This window comes from Onychostoma macrolepis, chromosome 10, assembly GCF_012432095.1.
Source record: "Onychostoma macrolepis isolate SWU-2019 chromosome 10, ASM1243209v1, whole genome shotgun sequence".
Lineage (NCBI taxonomy): Eukaryota > Metazoa > Chordata > Actinopteri > Cypriniformes > Cyprinidae > Onychostoma > Onychostoma macrolepis.
Window position 1 is genome coordinate 4,330,186 of NC_081164.1, and position 21,721 is coordinate 4,351,906.

Here is a 21,721-nt window from a genome sequence, read left to right on the forward strand (position 1 = left end):
CCCAGCAGGTGCGGCGCAGGAAAAGGAAAACTGATCCGCTGAACACATTTCCCTCATTAAGCGAGCTGCCCTGAGGCCGTCAATTACACTTTCCGTTTTAACGGCTGCAGAAAGCCAAGCTGGAAATTGCCAGTATGTACTGGAGAAAGTTCCTGCTAGTAATGAATAAAGGAACATTTAACTGGATTTTATGTTCTCAGAAGAAATGCTTGTCTGTGCAAAACTTGTCATCTTGATTCTGGGCTGCTCAAAGTGGTTGCTAAGGTGTTGATAAATGGTTTCTAGGGTGTTTTGTGCAGTTGCCTGGGAGTTGTTAGACAGTTGTTAAGTTGTAGGTGGTAGCTAGGTCATTTCTAGGCTGTTAGGCACGGAATGTATTTTTTAGAGTGTTTTTAGGTGGTATTAGATGGTTGCTAGGGTGTTTTGTGGTTTTGGGGATGTTTGCAGGCAGTTAATACTGTGTTCTATTGAGTTGTATTGGATGGCTGTTAGTGTTCGCAGATGGTTGCTAGGATATTCTGGTACTATAGTTGTTTAGATGTTCTTGGTTATTGCTAAGGTGTTTATACATAATTTCTAAGGTGTTTTTGGTAGCTGCCTGGGAGTTGTTTGACAGTTGCTATGTTGTAGGTGGTAGCTATGTCATTTCTAGGCAGTTTGGCATGGCAGGTATTTTTAGAGTGTTTCAGATGGTTGCTAGGTTGTTCTGTGGCTGTTAGGTGGATAAGATGTTCTAAGGCTTTAGAGTTGGTGGTTGCTAGGGTGGTTTCTAGAGTGTTGCTAGGCAGTTGTTACATTGTTCTCTGTGGTTGCTGTGATGTACTGGATGGTTGATTAGACGGTTGCTAGAATATTCTTATACTGTGGTTGCTAAAGTGTTCTGAGTGGTTGCTAAGGTGTTGATACCTGAAAGTTGTTAGACAGATGCTAAGTTGAAGCACAGATTATGTGCTTTTAGGTGGTGTCTAAGATGTTGTAAGGTTTTGTCAGACGGTTGCTAGTGTGTTCAGTGATTGGTAGGGCAATATTAAGTGTGTTGCTAGGCAGCTGATACAGTGTTCTCTGTTGTTGCTAGAGCATTGCATTGATGTACTGGATGGTTGCTAGTGTTCTTAGATGGTTGCTAAGGTATTCTGGTACAGCAGTTGCTAAGGAGTTCTGGGTTGTTGTTGTTGTTACAGTGTTTCTACTGTAGTCATTGGCTAGAGTGCGCTGAGTGGTTGCTAAGGTGTTGTTATATGGTTTCTAGGGTGTTTTTGTGTAGTTTCCTGGAAAATGTTAAGACAGTTGCTAATCTGTATGTGTTTCCTAGTTAGAGAGTTCTGGGTGTGACTATGCAATTTCTAGAGTATGCTTGGTTGTTTATGAATTCTGTATGGTTGCTAGAGCATTGCCAGAGTGTCTTCAATTCAACAATTTTTTTTTCACTTAAAATCTTTTCCAGCAGTTTCCAAGCACAAAAAAAAAAAAAAAAAAACACTTTTAATTTTATGGAAGCTCATGTTATTTTTGTTGTCAATGTTTCTTTTGCCAAATTCATTTTGCCAAAAAGGATGAACTTTATTAAACATTTTTTTTTTTAAAACACACAAGCAAATATTACAATTTATCATTTCAAACTTTTCGGAAAAATCATTTTAGCTCTCAACTAAGCAATTACCAGCTCACATGGTTTGGCCTTTAGGGCCCTGAACAAAAACTTGGGAGCCAATTTTAACTTCTAACTTGAATGAAAAGACAAAAAAAAAAAATTCAAAAGGAAGTTATTTCAAATTTTAAACTCTTTGCACTAAAACAGATGAGTCGTCTTATAGCTCCATCTGTTTCTCACAGTTTTATGTTCTCATTATCTGGCCGTTGGACACAGAAGGTGGCCAACAGGTCACACTCTTTTAGTTCTCCATCCCTCCATCACCTTCAGTTTTTTTCATCTTATAATGTTCCTCCCCAAGCTTCCTTAACTGCTCTGCAGCCTGCGAAAATGAGTAAAAGGGAGAGAAAAAGACAGAAAAGAAACGAGAAGATTCTGAATGAGTGAACAATTAACACATACATTACAGCATGTCTCTTCTGCTCACCAAGGCTGCATTTAGTCTATCAAAAATAAAGCCAAAATAGCAATATTGTGAAATATCATTACAATTTACAATCTATCTATCTGTCTGTCTATCTATCTACCAATTGATTGATTGCTTGCTTGATTGATTCATTCATTCATTAATTGTAGGATTCTTTGATTAATAGAAATTTCAAAAGAACATTTATTTGAAATATAATCGTCTTTTTTTAACAATATAAATGTCTTTATTGTCACTTTTTTTTTTCATCAATTTAATACATTCCTACTGAATAAAAGTAATATTTTTGTCAATCAATCAATCAATCAATCAATCAAACTTACTGATTCCAATCCTAAACAGTAATGTAGTTCCAAATATAGAAAGTAATTAAAAATATAATTTTTAAAGTGTTGAATTTATTGAATGATCCTAAAATGCATTAAATATAAACATTTACTAATACAATTTATTACTATATTTAGTAATAGTATTTCATTTATTTTATTATATTATTATTATTATTATTTTTAATTGATTTTTTTTTTGGCTCTAAAATCTATACTATGTACAGTAGGTTCCATTGTGACAAAATGGCCCAAAAACAATGTCAACATATTTAATGAGCTGTAGGCAATAACGGTTGCATAATGGTGACAGCTTTTTGTAGATCAGATACAGTATGTGCCTACACAGAAACTTTGAAGACTTTGTATAATAAAATGTGTGACAACTATCTCCAGTCTCCCTTACACAGTTCTCCATAAGTGTTTGGACCAAATAAACATCCACACAATTTGCTGGGATAGAGACATAAATTTGAAAAATAAAGCTGTAGCAAAAAGGCAGATTGCTGTGAAAGCACATTCTGAAAAACACACAGTGTGACCCATACCCTCCAGCGATGGCAGACTCTGCATTCATGTCTAGCGCTCACAGCAGAGGAACCACCAGTCGCCCACTCTCTCCTGAGATAAGTCCCTGCAGGGGTGTGATTAAACGTCCTAGCGGCTGTGTCACTTCCTGATCCAATCTCTCAGCCACAACACTCTTTAATTCCTTCTCAACTGCCGCTGCGGCACGGGCTGATGGAGGCTGCTGCCGCCGTTGAGTGAGAGGTCAGTCTCATAAACACTGGCAGCTGGGCTCGCCATGGGAGTGCCGCATTCATAAAGCCATAATAAATGTTACAGCACATTAAATCACCCCAGAGGTTCAGCACGATATTCCAAACGAAAGCCGTTCAGTCATGACGTTTGAGCGCCGGAGATAAAGCGTCCATTGCATTACCCTTAGCGTCCCTGCTAAGAGTCACGTAATGCTGGGCAATAACCGGCATATGAATATGTGCTTGCGCACGCTAGGAACCAGTTGAAATTATGGCCATAGTGAGTGGTGGCACACATGAGTGGGTTTTGACAGCAGTGGTGAAATCTGGCCTAATGAGGTTATATGACTGAACCAAAATAATAGAATACTGCCATCATTAAATTAGTGTTCTAAGCTCATATGACATGTTTTTTTGTTTTTCTTTTTTTTCTTACAGAAAAGTAGATGACTGACCCTGCATAATGTAAGAGAAAAGACATTGCCATAATTGTAGTGCAAAAATCTGTTGTCAATGTTAACTAAAACTAAAACTATTAACGATAATTTCTTGAAATACAGCTGAAATAAACTGAAATATAAATATTAGAAGAAAGAATACCTACCTGGTCTCATGGCAAAAATGTACCTGGGGGCACTTTTTCGCGAGACGCGAAACAATTTTAATATGCTTTTTGAAAACTGATACTTTTGAACGTTAGCATTACATATCCAGCTTCATATAAATGGGTTTTTATAGATGGTAGGTTTGTTCGGTAGCTCACAGAGTACGGAGTCGTACTTGAGAGGCGAGGAGCTCTGGTTTGAATCCCTTGTAACTACGGTTCGACAAAACAGTTCAAATCTGTGTATAAGTAAGTTCAAGTGGCACGGTTGCATCAACAAATGTGTTTTTATATCAGTTTTATAATTGTAGGTGGGGGGAGTGAATAACCAGCGCTTTCTCCACCCTCAATACCACAACCGAGGTGAGACAAGGGCGCCGCAGCAATATGGCTGCCCACTGTTTCGGGTGTGTGTTCATGGTGTGTGTGTGTGTTCACTACTGTGTGTATGCACTTGGATGGGTTAAACACAGAGCACAAATTCCGAGAATGGGACACCATACTTGGCCACATGTCACTTCACTTCACTTCAAATTTCTCTATGTCTGTCAGTAATATAGTCCAATTCCAAATCAGTGTCTGACACTTCAGAAAGAAGCTTCAATTTTTCATTGTCAAAGACACTACTGTTTCTCTGAGCAGCCGGCCAATTCGAGGAACCAGTTATATTCTTACCTTGGTTTGGATGATGGCCAAATTGAAGCAGTAAGGAAAAGTACTTCTTCAACTTGAGATTTCATCATCTAATTAACTTGAATCTTTTTTTCCCAAAAATACCCAAACAGAAATTGGTGTAACAATATCGATATAGTTTCATGAGGTAAAATATATCACAAATATAATTTCACCCCATTACTGAATCACAATAAAGCTAGGACTAATAATTGAGACAAACTGTACCTCCACTAGCTTGTAAAATGGGGTCTGGTCACATTAGTGTGCTCAAACGCTAACTTGGCTTTGAACTCGCCACCAATGGCAACCCGGCTCAGCAGACAGAGGTCAGGTCGACAGATAACCAAGCCCAATTTATCGCAGCCCAAACCATTCTCACTCGTTTAGCTCGGAGAAAAACAGATGTCCTGGTTTAGGGCTGATAACGCTCACTGCCTGCTGATAAATTTCACATTCAGGTGGACAAGCTGGGAGGAAATGGGTTTGCGAGGAGTGCGAAAAGGGCTCGGATCGCTGTCGGGAGGGGGCCGCTGATTGGACCCGAGTCGATGCGACGGACGGAGTCACAGCGTGACGGATCAGCGTTGACGGCCAGTGTCCTGACAACCTCCGGATGGAAGGCCGTAATTTGATCAAGCTATCAATCAATACATCCAGATGGGCATCAATCAAGAGCGTAACGCGCTGCACCCTTCGGCGGCCGAGGCGAGAAAAAGGAGATAGGAAAATAGGGGACTCGGTTTCTGCTCAGCTCCCCTTGCCTCGCCTGACAGCATCAAACTGAGCAGGGTCACCCTGGCCTGGGTGTGCCTGACAGAAACACTTAGACAGAGGAATAAAGTCCCACATGACTGGACACATTAATGAAGCAGGTGAGGTGGGTGCGGAAGTGCTGGAAATATGAGTCATCGTGGATTAAACTAACTTCCAACGATACTGAGGACAGTAGCTCAGTACCGCTGGAAGAGTCACAAACTGTTAAGCGTGACAATATAACAGTGCTTTAGGACTCCTTTGTTGAAAGCTGGCAGAAAACAACAAAAGTCACCTCACTAGCCAATTATTTTAAAATCTGACAGCGGTGGTTGTCAGGAAAGCCGCTTCTGAAAGCATTTCTAACCTGTGGGTTTCGAGAAATGGGGCAGAGTAATGTTAGGTCATGAAATCCCGGCATAAAGAAGGAGGTTATCTACAACTTGGGTGTTGAACTAGGAATAATTGGGGAGCTAAAGCTTAGTGGAAACTCTAAATGTAGTGGAAAGATAGATAAAAAACACTCCTGAGTCAGGAGAAGAATACAGTCTAGAGGTCTGCATGGGTGTTAAACTCAAGCCCAAATCCATCCTGTAAACGAAAACCCGTGATCTGAACATTACTGTCAAATTTGATGACCATAAGCATGTTTACAAAGAGACAATAGCTTGCTAAAAGTTGTTATATATAATAATATATAATATTATTATTGTTATTATTATTATTATTATTAAAAAGAAGATGTGTTAATAATATGTTAATAATAGGCATGTTAATAAGCCACTAGTTAATAGTGAGAACTGGTCCCTATACTACAGTGTTACCATAAATACATTGTCAGATGCACATTTACATCTTTAAGAGTTATATTAAAATTAAAAGAAAATATTTATTATAATAATTTAATTATAATATTATAATATATTTTATTATTATAAATATTATAAATATTTAATTATAAATATTATTAAAAATTTGAATTGTACATATTTTGCATATTGCAGCCAACAGCCTACTGTGCCGTGAAAAGGTTTTTGCACCCATCCTGTTTTTTTGTTTTTTTGCATATTTGTCACACTTAAAACATTCCGATCATCAAACTAATTTTTATATTACACAAAGATAATGCTAGTAAATACAAAATGTAGTTTTTAAATGATGATTTAATTTATTAAAGGAAAAAAACCTACCTGGCCCTACGTGAAAAATGTATTGCCCTCTCCTGTTAAATCATGAAAGAACTGTGATTAACCACATTATTTTAGAAAGCTGAGTTAAAGTTCACTAGCCAAATCCAGGCCTGATTACTGCCAGACCTGTTGAATCAAGAAATCACTTAAATAGAACCTGTCTGACAAAGTGAAGCATGTTTAAAGAGAAACACATCATGCCGCGATCTTAAGAAATTCATAAACAGATGAGAAACAAAATAGTTGACATGTATCAGTCTGGAAAGGGTTATAAATCCATTTCTAAGGCTTTGGGAGTCCAGCGAACCATGGTCAGAGCCATTATCCACAAATGGAGAAAACTTGTAACAGTGGTGATCCTTCCCAGGAGTGGCCGGCCTACCAAAATTACTCCAAGAGTGCAACGACGACTCATCCAGGAGGTCATAAAAGAACCCAGAACAACATCTAAAGAACTGCAGGCCTCACTTGTCTCAATTAAGGTCAGTGTTCATGATTCAACAATAAGAAGGAGACTGGGCAAAAACAGCATCCATGGGAGAGTTCCAAGGCAAAAGCCACTGCTGACCAAAAAGAACACAAAGGCTTGTCTCACATTTGCCAAACAATATCTTGATTATCCCAAAAGGCATTTGGGCAAATATTCTGTGAACTGACGCGACAAAAGTTGAACTTTTTGGAAGGTGTGTGTCCCGTTACATCTGGCATAAAGCCAACACAGCATTTCATAAAAAGAACATCATACCAACATTCAAACATGGTGGTGGTAGTGTGATGGTCTGAGGCTGCTCTGCAGCTTCAGAACCTGGACGACGTGCCATAATTGATGGAACCATGAATTCTGCACTCTATCAGAAAATCCTGAAGGAGAATGTCCGGCCATCAGTTTGTGACCTCAAGGTCAAGCGCATTTGGGTTATGCAGCAGGATAATGATCCCAAACACACCAGAAAGTCCACCTCTGAATGGCTCAAGAAAAACAAAATTAAGGTTTTGGAGTGGCCAAGTCAAAGTCCGGACTTAAATCCGATTGAGATGCTGTGGCATGACCTTAAACAGTCCATTCATGCTCGAAAAGCCTCCAATGCGGCTGAATTAAAACAATTCTGCAAAGAAGAGTGGGCCAAAATTCATCCACAGCGATGTGAAAGACTCATAGCCAGTTATCAGATTTGGGGGGCCAATTACTTTTTCACATAGTGCCAGGCAGGTTCGGACAGCTTTTTTCCCTTAATAAATGAAATTGTTATTTCAAAACTGCATTTTGTATTTACTTGGGTTATCTTTGTGTAATATTAACATTTATTAATCTTTTAAGTGTGACAAATATGCAAAAAATAAAAGAAAAAAACAGGAAGGGACAAAAACCTTTTCATTCTATATATATATATTCTTATTCATGTATAATTTAATACATATTAATTCAATTATTATTGTTTATGTTCTGATTCATTTATTTGCTCTATTGATTAGATTATTTGGTCACACTTTATTTTAAGGTCCAATTCTCGCTGTAACAAACCATTAACTTTGACTTTTGATTCAATAAACTCCTAATTTGCTGCTTATTAATAGTTAGTAAGGTAGTTGTTAAGTTTAGGTATTGGGTAGGATTAGGGATGTAGAATATGGTCATGCAGAATATGTGCTTTATAAGAAATAAACAGCCAATATGTTAATAATAGGCATGCTAATAAACAACTAGTTAATAGTGAGAACTGGTCCCTATACTAAAGTGTTACTGATTATTTTGTGTGTTTGGGGTGTGATAGGATTGGTTTTGTCAAAACTGGCTAAAACCAATAGCAAAGACTAAATGTTATTGTAATCACTGTCATTTTTTGTACATGTTTAAAAGAAAGCATACCTGTTCAGGTGTAAGATCCCTCTGTTCATTAGCGAGCATCTCATATCCAACCATGAACTTGCGGATGGTTGCGGATCGCAGTAGAGGAGGATAATAGTGAGCATGAAGCTGCCAGTGGCTCATGTCTTCCTGTAGATGACTTCCTGTCGGGGCCCCTGGTGAGCAAACCACAACTGTGAGCAAACACACTGTACTACAGTCGGACGATATTAACAGAATAACCATAACTTGATTCAATTTAATTTAATACTTTAAAGAACATATTCCCAACCCAATTTTCATCCATAATGTGACGTATTTCCAAATATTAAATAAGAATATTAAAAAGTGAAGTGGGATTTTATCCATGATGAATGGACTGGATGGTGAAAAAAAGGTTGTTGTGCACCTGAATGGAACCAGGAATGAAAGCAATAAATTGTGAGGAGGATGAAAACGTAGTTCAAGGAAACAAGTCATACTCATGTTCTCACCCTCATGTTATTTCAAACAAAACTAACTAACTAAATAAATACAGGAACAAAAAAATAAATAAATAAAATAGATACATAAATGTAAAAAAAAGAAAAATGTCTACATGTGTTTTTGTCCATAATATGAAAGTCCTTGGGGCTAAAAAATAACAGTGCAGCCAATTGACTTTCACTGTATGCAGAAAAACTGTTGAGATTTTTAATAAACTATCCAAAATTGCCTAAATTACTGCTTAAAACAGAAAAGATTTTCTACAATAACAGCCTAAAACAATGGCTAAATAGCTGCCATTTCAGAGTTGGACCGAGCTTACAAAGACAAACGTTTGTTTTCTGAAATAACGCTTTTTAGCGAATAGTGCATAATAAGACCAAGAACACTTATTAAGAAAGTAATAGGGTCAAGTTTAATTTCACACTGACCACAAGAATGATGTCAAGACCTCCACTGACTGATCTTTGCGAAGAAATGAAAGTTCAGTCAATCCCATTAAGACGTTCAGACGCAGCATGCAACGGCTTATTAAGTTTACTATGTGTTTCATTTTCAGCAACAGATCAGATAGAGCCAAAAAAAAAAAAAGCTTGCTGTCCCGATGGAGGACATTCTCAAAACTCTTCAAAAAAGTCAAAAATGACTGGTTGCACGATTCGGTCTGATCAAACTTGGCTTGGCATCCATCTGTCTTATAAGTGTCTGCGGCTACATCAAAGCTGAATACGCTGAACAGAGCAAACCACAGCACTGGGCCTCAGCTAAAACCGTAATTAAAAACCCAGCCAACGTACAGTAAGAAGGCCTGTGAATGTTCGGATGCCAGTGGCATGCGAGACATCTCTCGTAAGGTTTCACGGTGCATATTAAGTTATAAAATGGCTGTGAGAACCAGCGGTTTGGCCATCTGCCCAATCCCAGATCCCCCGCTCTTATCCCCATGTAATGAATGAAAAGCGTATCATGCAAGTTAAATCAGATTCATCCTGACTGCTCCAGTGAAACGGCTGTTCATTTCCTTTGCTGACATTTTCTCCACTGCCTCATGCTGGCTGGATGTTACTGGGTTTGGATCGGGTCTCTCTTCCCAGCACTCACATGCTCACATGTCTCTTTCTGGCCCGTCTTGGGTTTCTCCTCAATTTTGTTGACTTTCCTGGCTTACATTTGGCTCTGGGCTCTTAGGGGTTAGTTACTTCAATGCAGTGCGAAGGTATGTAGAGATCGCTGGCTTCAGGCCATTTTCGTCCTGCGCCAGTGAAAATAATGTAAGGCTCAGATTCTCCAATACTGTACTTATTGTAAATGGTCTGAACGTGTAAAAACACTTGGCACAATGGCCAACAATATCAAGTTCGGTGATCTGAGCTCAATGAGACATTCCACTTCTATTTAACAATTACAGTGATGTCATCTTTTCTAATAAAATTGTGCTTGTTGCATGGTATCTGGGTCATTCATATGCCTTGCTTTGAATAAGACCTTTCTATATCATTATAAAGATTCATGAATATTGCTGAATATTATTGAAATACCCAACTGAAGGCTATGCACTCAGGAACCCAAGTCTAATCAAATATCAATAAAAATCAATTAAAAGATAATGCAAATTAGTCCTACTGAACATTAACATTATCTCTATTGTCCATAAAAAATACGCAATTGGACCTGCTAATGGGGCATGTTGTCACACTATATGGGGTAACACACAAAATATCAGCAAAAACTATATGTAACCCTGGACCACAAAACCAGTCATAAGTGTCAATTTTTCGAAATTGAGATTTCTACATAATCTGAAAGCTGAATAAATAAACTTTCCATTGATGTATGGTTTGTTAGGATCGGGCAATATTTGGCCGAGATACAACTATTCGAAAATCTGGAATCTGAGGGTGCAAAAAAATTGAAATACTGAGAAAATCAGCTTTAAAGTTGTCCAAATGAAGTTCTTAGCTATGCATATTACTGATCAAAAATTAAGTTTTGATATATTTACGGTAGGAAATTCACTAAATATCTTCATGGAACATGATCTTTACTTAATATCCTAATGATTTTTGGCATAAAATAAAATTGGATAATTTTGACCTATACAATGTATTTTTGGCTATTGCTACACATATACCCCAGTGACTTAAGACTGGTTTTGTGGTCCAGGGTCACATATATGTATTGTATGTTATTTTATAGTCTTAATTACTTTTGGACTCTACACAGTACCTAATTTATGCATTATAGTATACAGAACACATATAGAATAACATACAAGGCAACATCATCTGACTTTTATGAAAAATATCCTTGTCCTCGGAACACAGTTCAAACTTTTGTTTTATAATATATACAAGGATATTTTTCATAAAAGTCAGATGAGGTTGCCTTTATGTTATTCTATATATCGAGGGGTGAGAACCAGTGACGTTTTTGGAGAAATGGAGATATATATCAAATGAAAGCTCTTAATGAGCGCTTTCTACTGGCAAAAGTACTGTCATCCATGAGTGTACAAATTTTTTATTTTCATTATATTATGTTTATTATAAACAATTGAAATCAGTACCCAAAGTCAGATCAAACTATGGTAAAATTTTTGTTTTGGCTCTCCTGTAAAGTTGGTGAAATGTCACTTACGCGTTTCTGGTTCTCACCCCTCGATATATACCTGCCTGGATACATCCCAGTGTAGCTTTATTGTGTTTACAGCTATTAAAAATACATATGATGATATTGACATTTTTGTTTGAAGGTGGCAAGCCACACAAAAATGTCCTTATCTGAACTCAAGAGTCTGAAACAAACATACAAGACCACTGTGCAACTGAACTTTTGACTCTAAAATAAACTAAATATTAAAGTTACTGACTTATGGATCCTTCTAGCAGCTTCCCCATGTGAAAACTAGCCCTGATTTTTTTTTTTGTTTGTTTTTATGTCTACAATTTGAAAGAAAAACACACATGCACACACTCACACAAAAACTCTTCCTTCTCATAACCACCAATTAAAATCAAGGCTGAAGCACTACTAATTCGGGTTGCCTCATTAGTGGTGACAATAGTGCATCAAAACAGAGCAGACTGCTATCTTCTTGCTAATACTAAAAGCAAAGAAGATCAGAAGTTTGCCCTTAATAAAAATAAGAGCAGTAAATACATTGAATCTCAACCAGAATTCAAAGGATTTTTAGGAAATAGCAACTAAAAATTTCAGGTGGTTCCTCACACTATCAAATGGCTTCAGAAGTCATATACAATAAATATATACACTATACTTTTTGGAGCTGGACAGTCCCGGCATTTATTAAGCTAAATAACTAATTTCATGCCCCACAGGGGTGGTGGTGGGGGTTCATGTTTTGAATGACATGAGGGTGAGTGAACGATTCTTATGCTTGCAGATCTTGGACTTAGTCCATCGTCAATTGACTATTTTTGCTTTAACTGAAATATGTTCTTTCTGTGAAGAATAGGATTAGCTGAATAATAAGGCAAGCTGAATTCAAGGTATGCTTTTAGAGCTTTTATTCAATTAAAGTCTTCACATTTCTTATCCACAAAGGTATACGCTATGTTTACTTGTTTGGAAAGGCTGAAGCTATCTAATAATTCCCAATTTGCACCGGCGTGCAGAAATGGCCATAAAACAAACAATTCAATGAGAGTAAAAGCAGGATTTCAGTGCTGAGAAGTTCCACTAGTTAGGGTGACTGGCTGGTAATTTTCCCTTTGCAGTCTGAATAATGTGCCATGACTGTTTATCCTGTTTCTCCACCTAAATGTATGAATCCATAAAAGAGGCCTCCAACATCCTGATTCAATTATTCAATGTGAAATGCATTTCATTTCTTGCTGAAAAAGAGGAGTTGTTTATTATATCAAGTGTGAATGATGAATAAATTGCAGATATGTTGCCTGCAGTACGGCCTGTGCTTGAGCTCCAACAGCCTTGAGTGATGAAGCTAAAACCTGTTCAACATGCTAGACGTGTCTGAACAGAGCGAATGCCACCTGGTAAGATACCCGTGCTGATCTCGCAGACTTTGTTCTTCTTACAGCCTTCAATTGACATGCCTTCAATCGATATACTGTATGTTTATCTGCTGTTATAGAGGATAATTATGAAATTAATACTGACATCTCTGTTGGAGGTCAACATTATTTTAGAAATTATTCCTACTGAAAAAAACGTGAATATACAATCAAATAAAATATAAAATAAAATAAAAATACCTCCACACGCACAAATAAATCGTTCTTCCTCTTACAACCTAGGAAACTGCCTATGTAGGCAGCATTTTAAGGCAACATATCTAGAAATAAAGTTGGTCTTTTATAAAAGTTAGACAATACAAGACAAAACGCACAAAACTGAATAAAAAAAACTAATAAACATGACACACACACAACAAAATTAGTGTAATTTTAAAAAGGAAATGACAGAAAATGCCAGAATTAAATCTAAATATTAATATACTAATGTAAAAATAATAATAATACAATAAAATAATAGTGTTTCTCTTATAATAAAATAACTGTATTTTAGGTATCCTTCAAGCAGACTGCAATCCCAAAATCCATTGCAACAGACTTGGTGAACATCTCCAAACAAGAAGTTAAATTCACTTAATTTTTGTTTTCCAAAATTTTTTGCATGCATATTTTTTAAGTAAAATTTAAATATGGAATTAAGTAAAATCTACTAAGTTATCTCAAATTAGCAAAGGAAATAAGTAAATTTTTACTTGGCCAGGTAGAGTTTGATGAGTAATTTCTACTTAATTATTTTAAGTTTACCCTGCAATACTCAAGTACATTCAGTCACGGTTTGTAAACTTTTCTCAAACAACATAGCACTGAAAGAAAAAAAATGGCTATAAAGCATGTGGTTAAATTACAATCACGTAAGCAAGCAGACTGCTCGTTATTAATTTTAAGGTAATATGCTGACACAATATAGTTATTAACTGAATGAACACAGAGACCTGAATACTTGGCACATGATACACAATGACTGTGACAATCAGTGAATAGTGTTTGAGTATGAATGGGTCATTTTGAGTAATAAATGAACTCCAGATGTCACAAAACAGCATACCTAACAACAAAAGCAACCAAAACAAAGTTGTACCTTTATTATTCATGCCCAAGTGAATGATGGGAACAACGGGATCATGACGTTGATATTACTTAAACAATCTTTGTAAAAATAACAAACAATTCCAAGTAAAATATACTTATAAGTTTAAACTTTAAATTCTACAAGCTTAAATTGAGTACTAATTTAATTTAATTTACTCTTTTTATTTTTTTTCTTGCCTGAACTAAATTATTTAAAGGTCCCATGACATGCTGCTTTTTGGATGCTTTTATATAGGCCTAAGTGGTCCCTAATACTGTATCTGAAGTCTGTTTCCCGAAATTCAGCCTTGGTGCAGAATTTCAGCCTCTACGAGCCAGTCCCACAATGAGCTTTCCTTAGGACGTGCCGTTCCTGTGTCTGCAGCTTTAAGGACGAGAGAGGCGGGGCAAGGTGGAGGGTGGGGGTGTGGCCTTAACCAGCTTGCGCTACCATGCGCTAATGTTGACAGTGGATGTATCGCAATGGCTCGTAGACACGCAGTCCTTCAAGCTTTTCAGTTGGACCCAGAATCTGATCCGGATGGAGAAGCACCGGATGAAGAAGTTGCAACTCAGCGGCTACAGCTGGACGTCTCCGAATGGTTAGTTTAAAATATTGTGTATGGATACGGTACTTTAGTTGGTTTGTTTATGTATGCTGTTACAGTTATTATCATGTAGCTAATGCTAGCCATAGGCTCGGATGAAGGAACTAAAAAAAATACTTCGGTGTTCATTTGTACATCCAAACACTGAGCAACTATCACGATTCACTCGTTTGCAAGCCATGATGTCTATCGAGGGAAAAACGGTAGTACCTCGCCTCGCACGGTAGTAGCTCATTTTCTCATGGGCGGGCAAAGCAGAGAAAGGGGAGGTAACCTTTCCCCGTATGACGACATAAAGGGAAGATTCCAGATTGGTCCATCTGAGCTTTCATTTTCTCAAAGGCAAAGCAGGATACCCAGGGCTCGGTTTACACCTATCACCATTTCTAGCCACTGGGGGACCATAGGCAGGCTAGGGGAACTCATATTAATGTTAAAAAACCTCATAAGGTGAAAATTTCATGCCATGGGACCTTTAATGTAGAAATTACATTTGTTTTTCTGTAGTATTTAAAATCATTTTTGTCAGTGCACAATGGTGGATGAAGCAAGCTAATTATAAACATATTTACAGGATAAGTGATTCAACATAAAAATAATGATAAAGAGTATTAGTACTGTAGTGTTTAGGCCATCTTCAAGTATTCTTGATGGATGTCAATCAAAAACTAATATAAATGTGCCTAAAACATAACTGAACGAAGAAAATATTTTAAGTGGTAGTTAAGGCTACTCACAAGGCCCCCAGGCCCCCAATGTAATCTGTTACTCCCCAGCGCTGATTACAAACTAGAGGAGCTCACAATCTGTTTTTCAGAGACAGTAACACAAATCGCATTCGAAAACATTTATGTCGGTGTGAACAGCTCATCTAGGCAACACACTTGTATTATTAAGCAGATTTTACCTATATTTACAAAAGTAAAACTTATAAACCAAAGAAAGTCAGAATCAGAAGGTGACATCAGCGAGAGCGGCTCATTAACGGTGAAGTCACCATGCTGCTAATGCTCAACAGAGCTGCGCACTAATTAGCCCGCTAACGCTAGCTCCCCGGCTCATCAGAACGCCTTTGTGCCTTCAGTGACAAAAAAACAAATATTTCCTTTCCCCAAACTAATGAGCTCCATTGGAAAAGGAATAACAAGCTTTTCACGGGATGCCATGTGTAATAGCGTCCTTTATTAAATGTGACTTTCCCCTCTTCTGAATGCGAAATGAAAGTCGAGGTCTCCTAAAACTAAAACACTTGAAAGTGAAGCTTGACTATTGCGGCTGCAGAACAGGATCTTATTTCCTGCATTGGCCTTTGGAGTGAAATATGAGCTGGACAGGTTGAATACATCACTCCCTGTTATTTTCTGACTGGGTTTTCTATTACGGAGAGAAGAGAAACATATTATACTCTCAGCTCTCTTCATGAGTCTGTATCTAAGGAGACTCTCACTCGCTGTAGGAGGTGCTGAACAATCCTTGAGTCAGTCTGGGCCCATTGAAACTCCTGTCCATCAGATACTAGATGTTCCTCACACACTGCTAGCACCAGGAGGTCAGGACAGCTGGACTTTCATTGCTGAATCTCCTGTGCTCATGCGAACAAGACTGACACATCTGAGTACAGAACCTTTACCAGATGCAGAAATTAACATAACTAATAACTAAAGTATTTTCTGAAGAAAATATAAATGGCATAGTTCTTACTAACGCGGTCTGGATCTTTATTAAAAATAAAGTTAATCCATTCTTGCCTAATGTTTGGATCAATGCAAACACTGTTTATTTTCCACAGCTTTGCACTGCACAGCGTCTTGTTGTATTCAGAGCATCGTTATCATTTGGTTTCTGCATAGACCTGCACGTTCGCCTCTCTCGTAAACCCTAAATGCACGGATTGGTGGGCGGGGCTAAACAGGCAGTGATGTAGAATTGGTGGGCGGGGCTAAACAGGCAGTGATGTAGAAGCAGGCGTTGAGTGTGGCAGAGTTTAGCCACACTATTACATCATAGAGTAGAACATTCCACAAGCTGTCGTTTTGGCAGACTGCCTTCAATATAAGCTATTGGTCTCAAACTCAATTCCTGGAGGGTCACAGCTCTGCACAGTTTAGCTCCAACCCTAATCAAAGACACCTGATCCAGCTAATCAAGCTCTTCAGGATTACTAGAAACTTCCAAGCAGGTGTGATTTGGAGCTAAACTCTGCAGAGCTGTGGCCCAACAGGAATTGAGTTTGAGACCACTAAGCTGTTTCTAGACTAATGAGAAAGTTTTGAGTTCTGAAACTTACAGTATGTTTTTTATAGTACAATGACGTGTTTTATGTCAAAAGATCAAAGGAAATTAGATTTCTTAGTTCATGACCCCTTTAAGGTTTTTTTTTTAACCTGTTGCTTTGATATTGCGTTCTGAGTGGCTTTCAACCCTTTGCTATATGGTTTCAAGGGTATTTCTTTCTTTCTTTCTTTACTTTTATCTTTTCAGTTGCTAAGGTGTTCTTTTAGCCTGTTTGCTATGTGGTTGCCAGGGTATTACCAAGATGCTACGTGTTAGCTTGTTTTACCTGGTGCTGTGCAGTTGCTAAGGTTTCTAAGTGGCCTTTAACTCGTTGCTACATGATTGCCACGGTATTACTATGCTGTTGTTAAGACATTTTAAGTGTTTTAAACCCATTGCTATGCGGTTGCCAGTGTATTACTATGCTGTTGTTAAGACATTTTAAGTGTTTTAAACCCATTGCTATGCGGTTGCCAGGATATTACTATGCTGTTGTTAAGACATTTTAAGTGTTTTAAACCCATTGCTATGCGGTTGCCAGTGTATTACTATGCTGTTGTTAAGACATTTTAAGTGTTTTAAACCCATTGCTATGCGGTTGCCAGTGTATTACTATGCTGTTGTTAAGACATTTTAAGTGTTTTAAACCCATTGCTGTCACGGTTGCCAGGGTATTACTATGCTGTTGTTAAGACATTTTAAGTGTTTTAAACCCATTGCTGCGCGGTTGCCACGGTATTACTATGCTGTTGTTAAGACATTTTAAGTGTTTTAAACCCATTGCTATGCGGTTGCCAGTGTATTACTATGCTGTTGTTAAGACATTTTAAGTGTTTTAAACCCATTGCTATGCGGTTGCCAGGGTATTACTATGCTGTTGTTAAGACATTTTAAGTGTTTTAAACCCATTGCTATGCGGTTGCCAGGGTATTACTATGCTGTTGTTAAGACATTTTAAGTGTTTTAAACCCATTGCTATGCGGTTGCCAGGGTATTACTATGCTGTTGTTAAGACATTTTAAGTGTTTTAAACCCATTGCTGTCACGGTTGCCAGGGTATTACTATGCTGTTGTTAAGACATTTTAAGTGTTTTAAACCCATTGCTATGCGGTTGCCAGTGTATTACTATGCTGTTGTTAAGACATTTTAAGTGTTTTAAACCCATTGCTATGCGGTTGCCAGGATATTACTATGCTGTTGTTAAGACATTTTAAGTGTTTTAAACCCATTGCTATGCGGTTTCCACGGTATTACTATGCTGTTGTTAAGACATTTTAAGTGTTTTAAACCCATTGCTATGCGGTTGCCAGGGTATTACTATGCTGTTGTTAAGACATTTTAAGTGTTTTAAACCCATTGCTATGCGGTTGCCAGGTATTACTATGCTGTTGTTAAGACATTTTAAGTGTTTTAAACCCATTGCTATGCGGTTGCCACGGTATTACTATGCTGTTGTTAAGACATTTTAAGTGTTTTAAACCCATTGCTATGCGGTTGCCAGGGTATTACTATGCTGTTGTTAAGACATTTTAAGTGTTTTAAACCCATTGCTATGCGGTTGCCAGGGTATTACTATGCTGTTGTTAAGACATTTTAAGTGTTTTAACCCATTGCTATGCGGTTGCCAGTGTATTACTATGCTGTTGTTAAGACATTTTAAGTGTTTTAACCCATTGCTATGCGGTTGCCAGTGTATTACTATGCTGTTGTTAAGACATTTTAAGTGTTTTAACCCATTGCTATGCGGTTGCCAGGGTATTACTATGCTGTTGTTAAGACATTTTAAGTGTTTTAAACCCATTGCTATGCGGTTGCCAGGGTATTACTATGCTGTTGTTAAGACATTTTAAGTGTTTTAAACCCATTGCTATGCGCGGTTGCCAGTGTATTACTATGCTGTTGTTAAGACATTTTAAGTGTTTTAAACCCATTGCTATGCGGTTGCCAGGATATTACTATGCTGTTGTTAAGACATTTTAAGTGTTTTAAACCCATTGCTATGCGGTTTCCACGGTATTACTATGCTGTTGTTAAGACATTTTAAGTGTTTTAAACCCATTGCGCGGTTGCCAGGGTATTACTATGCTGTTGTTAAGACATTTTAAGTGTTTTAAACCCATTGCTGCGGTTGCCAGGGTATTACTATGCTGTTGTTAAGACATTTTAAGTGTTTTAAACCCATTGCATGCGGTTGCCAGGGTATTACTATGCTGTTGTTAAGACATTTTAAGTGTTTTAAACCCATTGTCATGCGGTTGCCAGGGTATTACTATGCTGTTGTTAAGACATTTTAAGTGTTTTAACCCATTGCTATGCGGTTGCCAGGGTATTACTATGCTGTTGTTAAGACATTTTAAGTGTTTTAAACCCATTGCTATGCGGTTGTCAGGGTATTACTATGCTGTTGTTAAGACATTTTAAGTGTTTTAAACCCATTGCTGCGGTTGCCAGGGTATTACTATGCTGTTGTTAAGACATTTTAAGTGTTTTAAACCCATTGCTGCGGTTGCCAGGGTATTACTATGCTGTTGTTAAGACATTTTAAGTGTTTTAAACCCATTGCTATGGTTGCCAGGGTATTACTATGCTGTTGTTAAGACATTTTAAGTGTTTTAAACCCATTGCTATGCGGTTGCCAGGGTATTACTATGCTGTTGTTAAGACATTTTAAGTGTTTTAAACCCATTGCTATGCGGTTGCCAGGGTATTACTATGCTGTTGTTAAGACATTTTAAGTGTTTTAAACCCATTGCTGCGGTTGCCAGGGTATTACTATGCTGTTGTTAAGACATTTTAAGTGTTTTAAACCCATTGCTATGCGGTTGCCAGGGTATTACTATGCTGTTGTTAAGACATTTTAAGTGTTTTAAACCCATTGCTATGCGGTTGCCAGGGTATTACTATGCTGTTGTTAAGACATTTTAAGTGTTTTAACCCATTGCTATGCGGTTGCCAGGGTATTACTATGCTGTTGTTAAGACATTTTAAGTGTTTTTAACCCATTGCTATGCGGTTGTCAGGGTATTACTATGCTGTTGTTAAGACATTTTAAGTGGCTTTTATCCTGTTGCAGTGTGGTTGCCAGGGTATTACTATGCTGTTGTTAAGACATTTTAAGTGTTTTAACCCATTGCTATGCGGTTGTCAGGGTATTACTATGCTGTTGTTAAGACATTTTAAGTGTTTTTAACCCATTGCTATGCGGTTGCCAGGGTATTACTATGCTGTTGTTAAGACATTTTAAGTGTTTTAAACCCATTGCTATGCGGTTGCCAGGGTATTACTATGCTGTTGTTAAGACATTTTAAGTGTTTTAACCCATTGCTGTCACGGTTGCCAGGGTATTACTATGCTGTTGTTAAGACATTTTAAGTGTTTTAACCCATTGCTATGCGGTTGTCAGGGTATTACTATGCTGCTGTTAAGACATTTTAAGTGGCTTTTATCCTGTTGCAGTGTGGTTGCCAGGTTACTGCTATGCTGTTGATAAGATTAAGTGATTTTCCAAGTGAGTTTTAACCTGTTGCTATGCTAGGGTTTCCAGTACTTTGTTTTGTGGTTGCTAGGGTGTTTGCTATATGTTTTCTGAGTGTTTTGATTGTTTGGTATTCTATGTGTTGCTATGTAGATATGTATGTAGATGCTGAAGTATTCTGAGTAGTTTTTAACCCTTTACTAATTGGCTTCTAAGTTGTGCTCTGCGACTTTTAACCTGTTACACTTGCTAGGGTTTTCTGAGTATTTTTAGCATGTTGATGTGTGGTTGTTAGGGTACTGCTATGTGTCTGCTAAGGTGTTTTGAGTGTTTTTTGGGGTGTTGCTATTAAGTTGCTAGGACGTTATTATGCAGTTACTAAGTTTTCAGAGTAGCCCATTGCTATGTAAGTGGTTGTGAGATGTTTTAAGTGGTTGGTTGACTGTTGTTCAGGTGTTGCTACCCTGCGGAGAAAAAAAAAAAAAAAAAGATCTTCTGTTTTCAATGCAAGTCATGGGATTGTTTTGGCTGTTTTATAGTCTAGCCTGCAACCTTAGCAAGCACCAATAATGAATACAAATAAATGCTCTGTCTGTCTGCGCCTCAAATCTGCCATAACCTGATTTTTATCCAGACATACTGAGAAAACAACTTTTCTAGCCTTAACTGTTCTGACTGTGGCTTGTAAACAGACCTAATGAAAATAGTTTGTTCCCAACTTAATCTGAGGCTTCATACCCATGATGCAAAGCTTAGGAGAAATGCCAATCCTCATCTCTAGGGCTTTTGTTGTGCAGTTCTTTTTATTTTTCTACGCTGCATGGCATAGTTTTATCAAAACATTGAATTATAAATGCAATCAGGCCACAATATTTTCAGGAAAAAGCTATTTGGAATACATCAGGGCCAAAAGCATTTGAAGGAAGCATTACAATGAGGATTCATTTATGAATTATGCCTGGACTCACACTGTAGCTCTATAATATAGCTCTTTCAAAATGCTAGAGATTAAATAAATTGATATTTAGAGTGTATATTTAAATGTTGCTTTCAATGTACATTTTTCGCTATCTACACCTTGCCCTAAGTTACCTTGTCCTTCCTTTTTACATGACACAAGATTATTAGTATTTGACAAAAAATAAATAAATAAATAATAGTTACTTAATGAATAAATAATTAAACAAACAAATGAATAAATAAATACACCATTTCATCCTATATTATTAATCTTTTTTTTCATCAACATACATTTATATAACTTGTCTAAACTGTTTCTGTTAGTTTCTGAAGGCTCTGATAATTGTGAAAATGAGACATTAGAAGTATTTTTCATTCCCACTCATGTGCCTCTTGAAGCCCATTGCTAATGAAGCCTTCAATGTCAAGTGGAATTCCTTCAGCCATTCGTTTCCCATGTTCTGTCGGCTCCTCCCGGCCCCTGTGAAGGGAAGCACTGAGAGCCAAACTTCTGCTCAGCCGTATCCTCCTCTCACACTCACTACTGTAATCTGCTCTCAG

General features: G+C 37.5%; 1 protein-coding gene across 2 annotated transcripts in view; it reads right to left on the reverse strand.

The window, feature by feature from the left end:
• Window positions 1-1,545: 1,545 nt before the first annotated feature.
• Window positions 1,546-21,721, reverse strand: part of galt (galactose-1-phosphate uridylyltransferase) — a 127,979-nt gene continuing 107,803 nt past the window's right edge. Inside the window, exons 10-11 of one of the 2 annotated variants that reach the window (XM_058789143.1) lie at window positions 8,255-8,409; window positions 1,546-1,973 (exon numbers count right to left, since the gene is read on the reverse strand). In XM_058789143.1, coding sequence (XP_058645126.1) covers window positions 1,893-1,973; window positions 8,255-8,409 — 236 coding nt within the window. In that variant the 3' untranslated portion in view covers window positions 1,546-1,892. The remainder of the gene's footprint in view (window positions 1,974-8,254; window positions 8,410-21,721) is intronic. The other variant, XM_058789142.1, reaches the window with a different exon arrangement.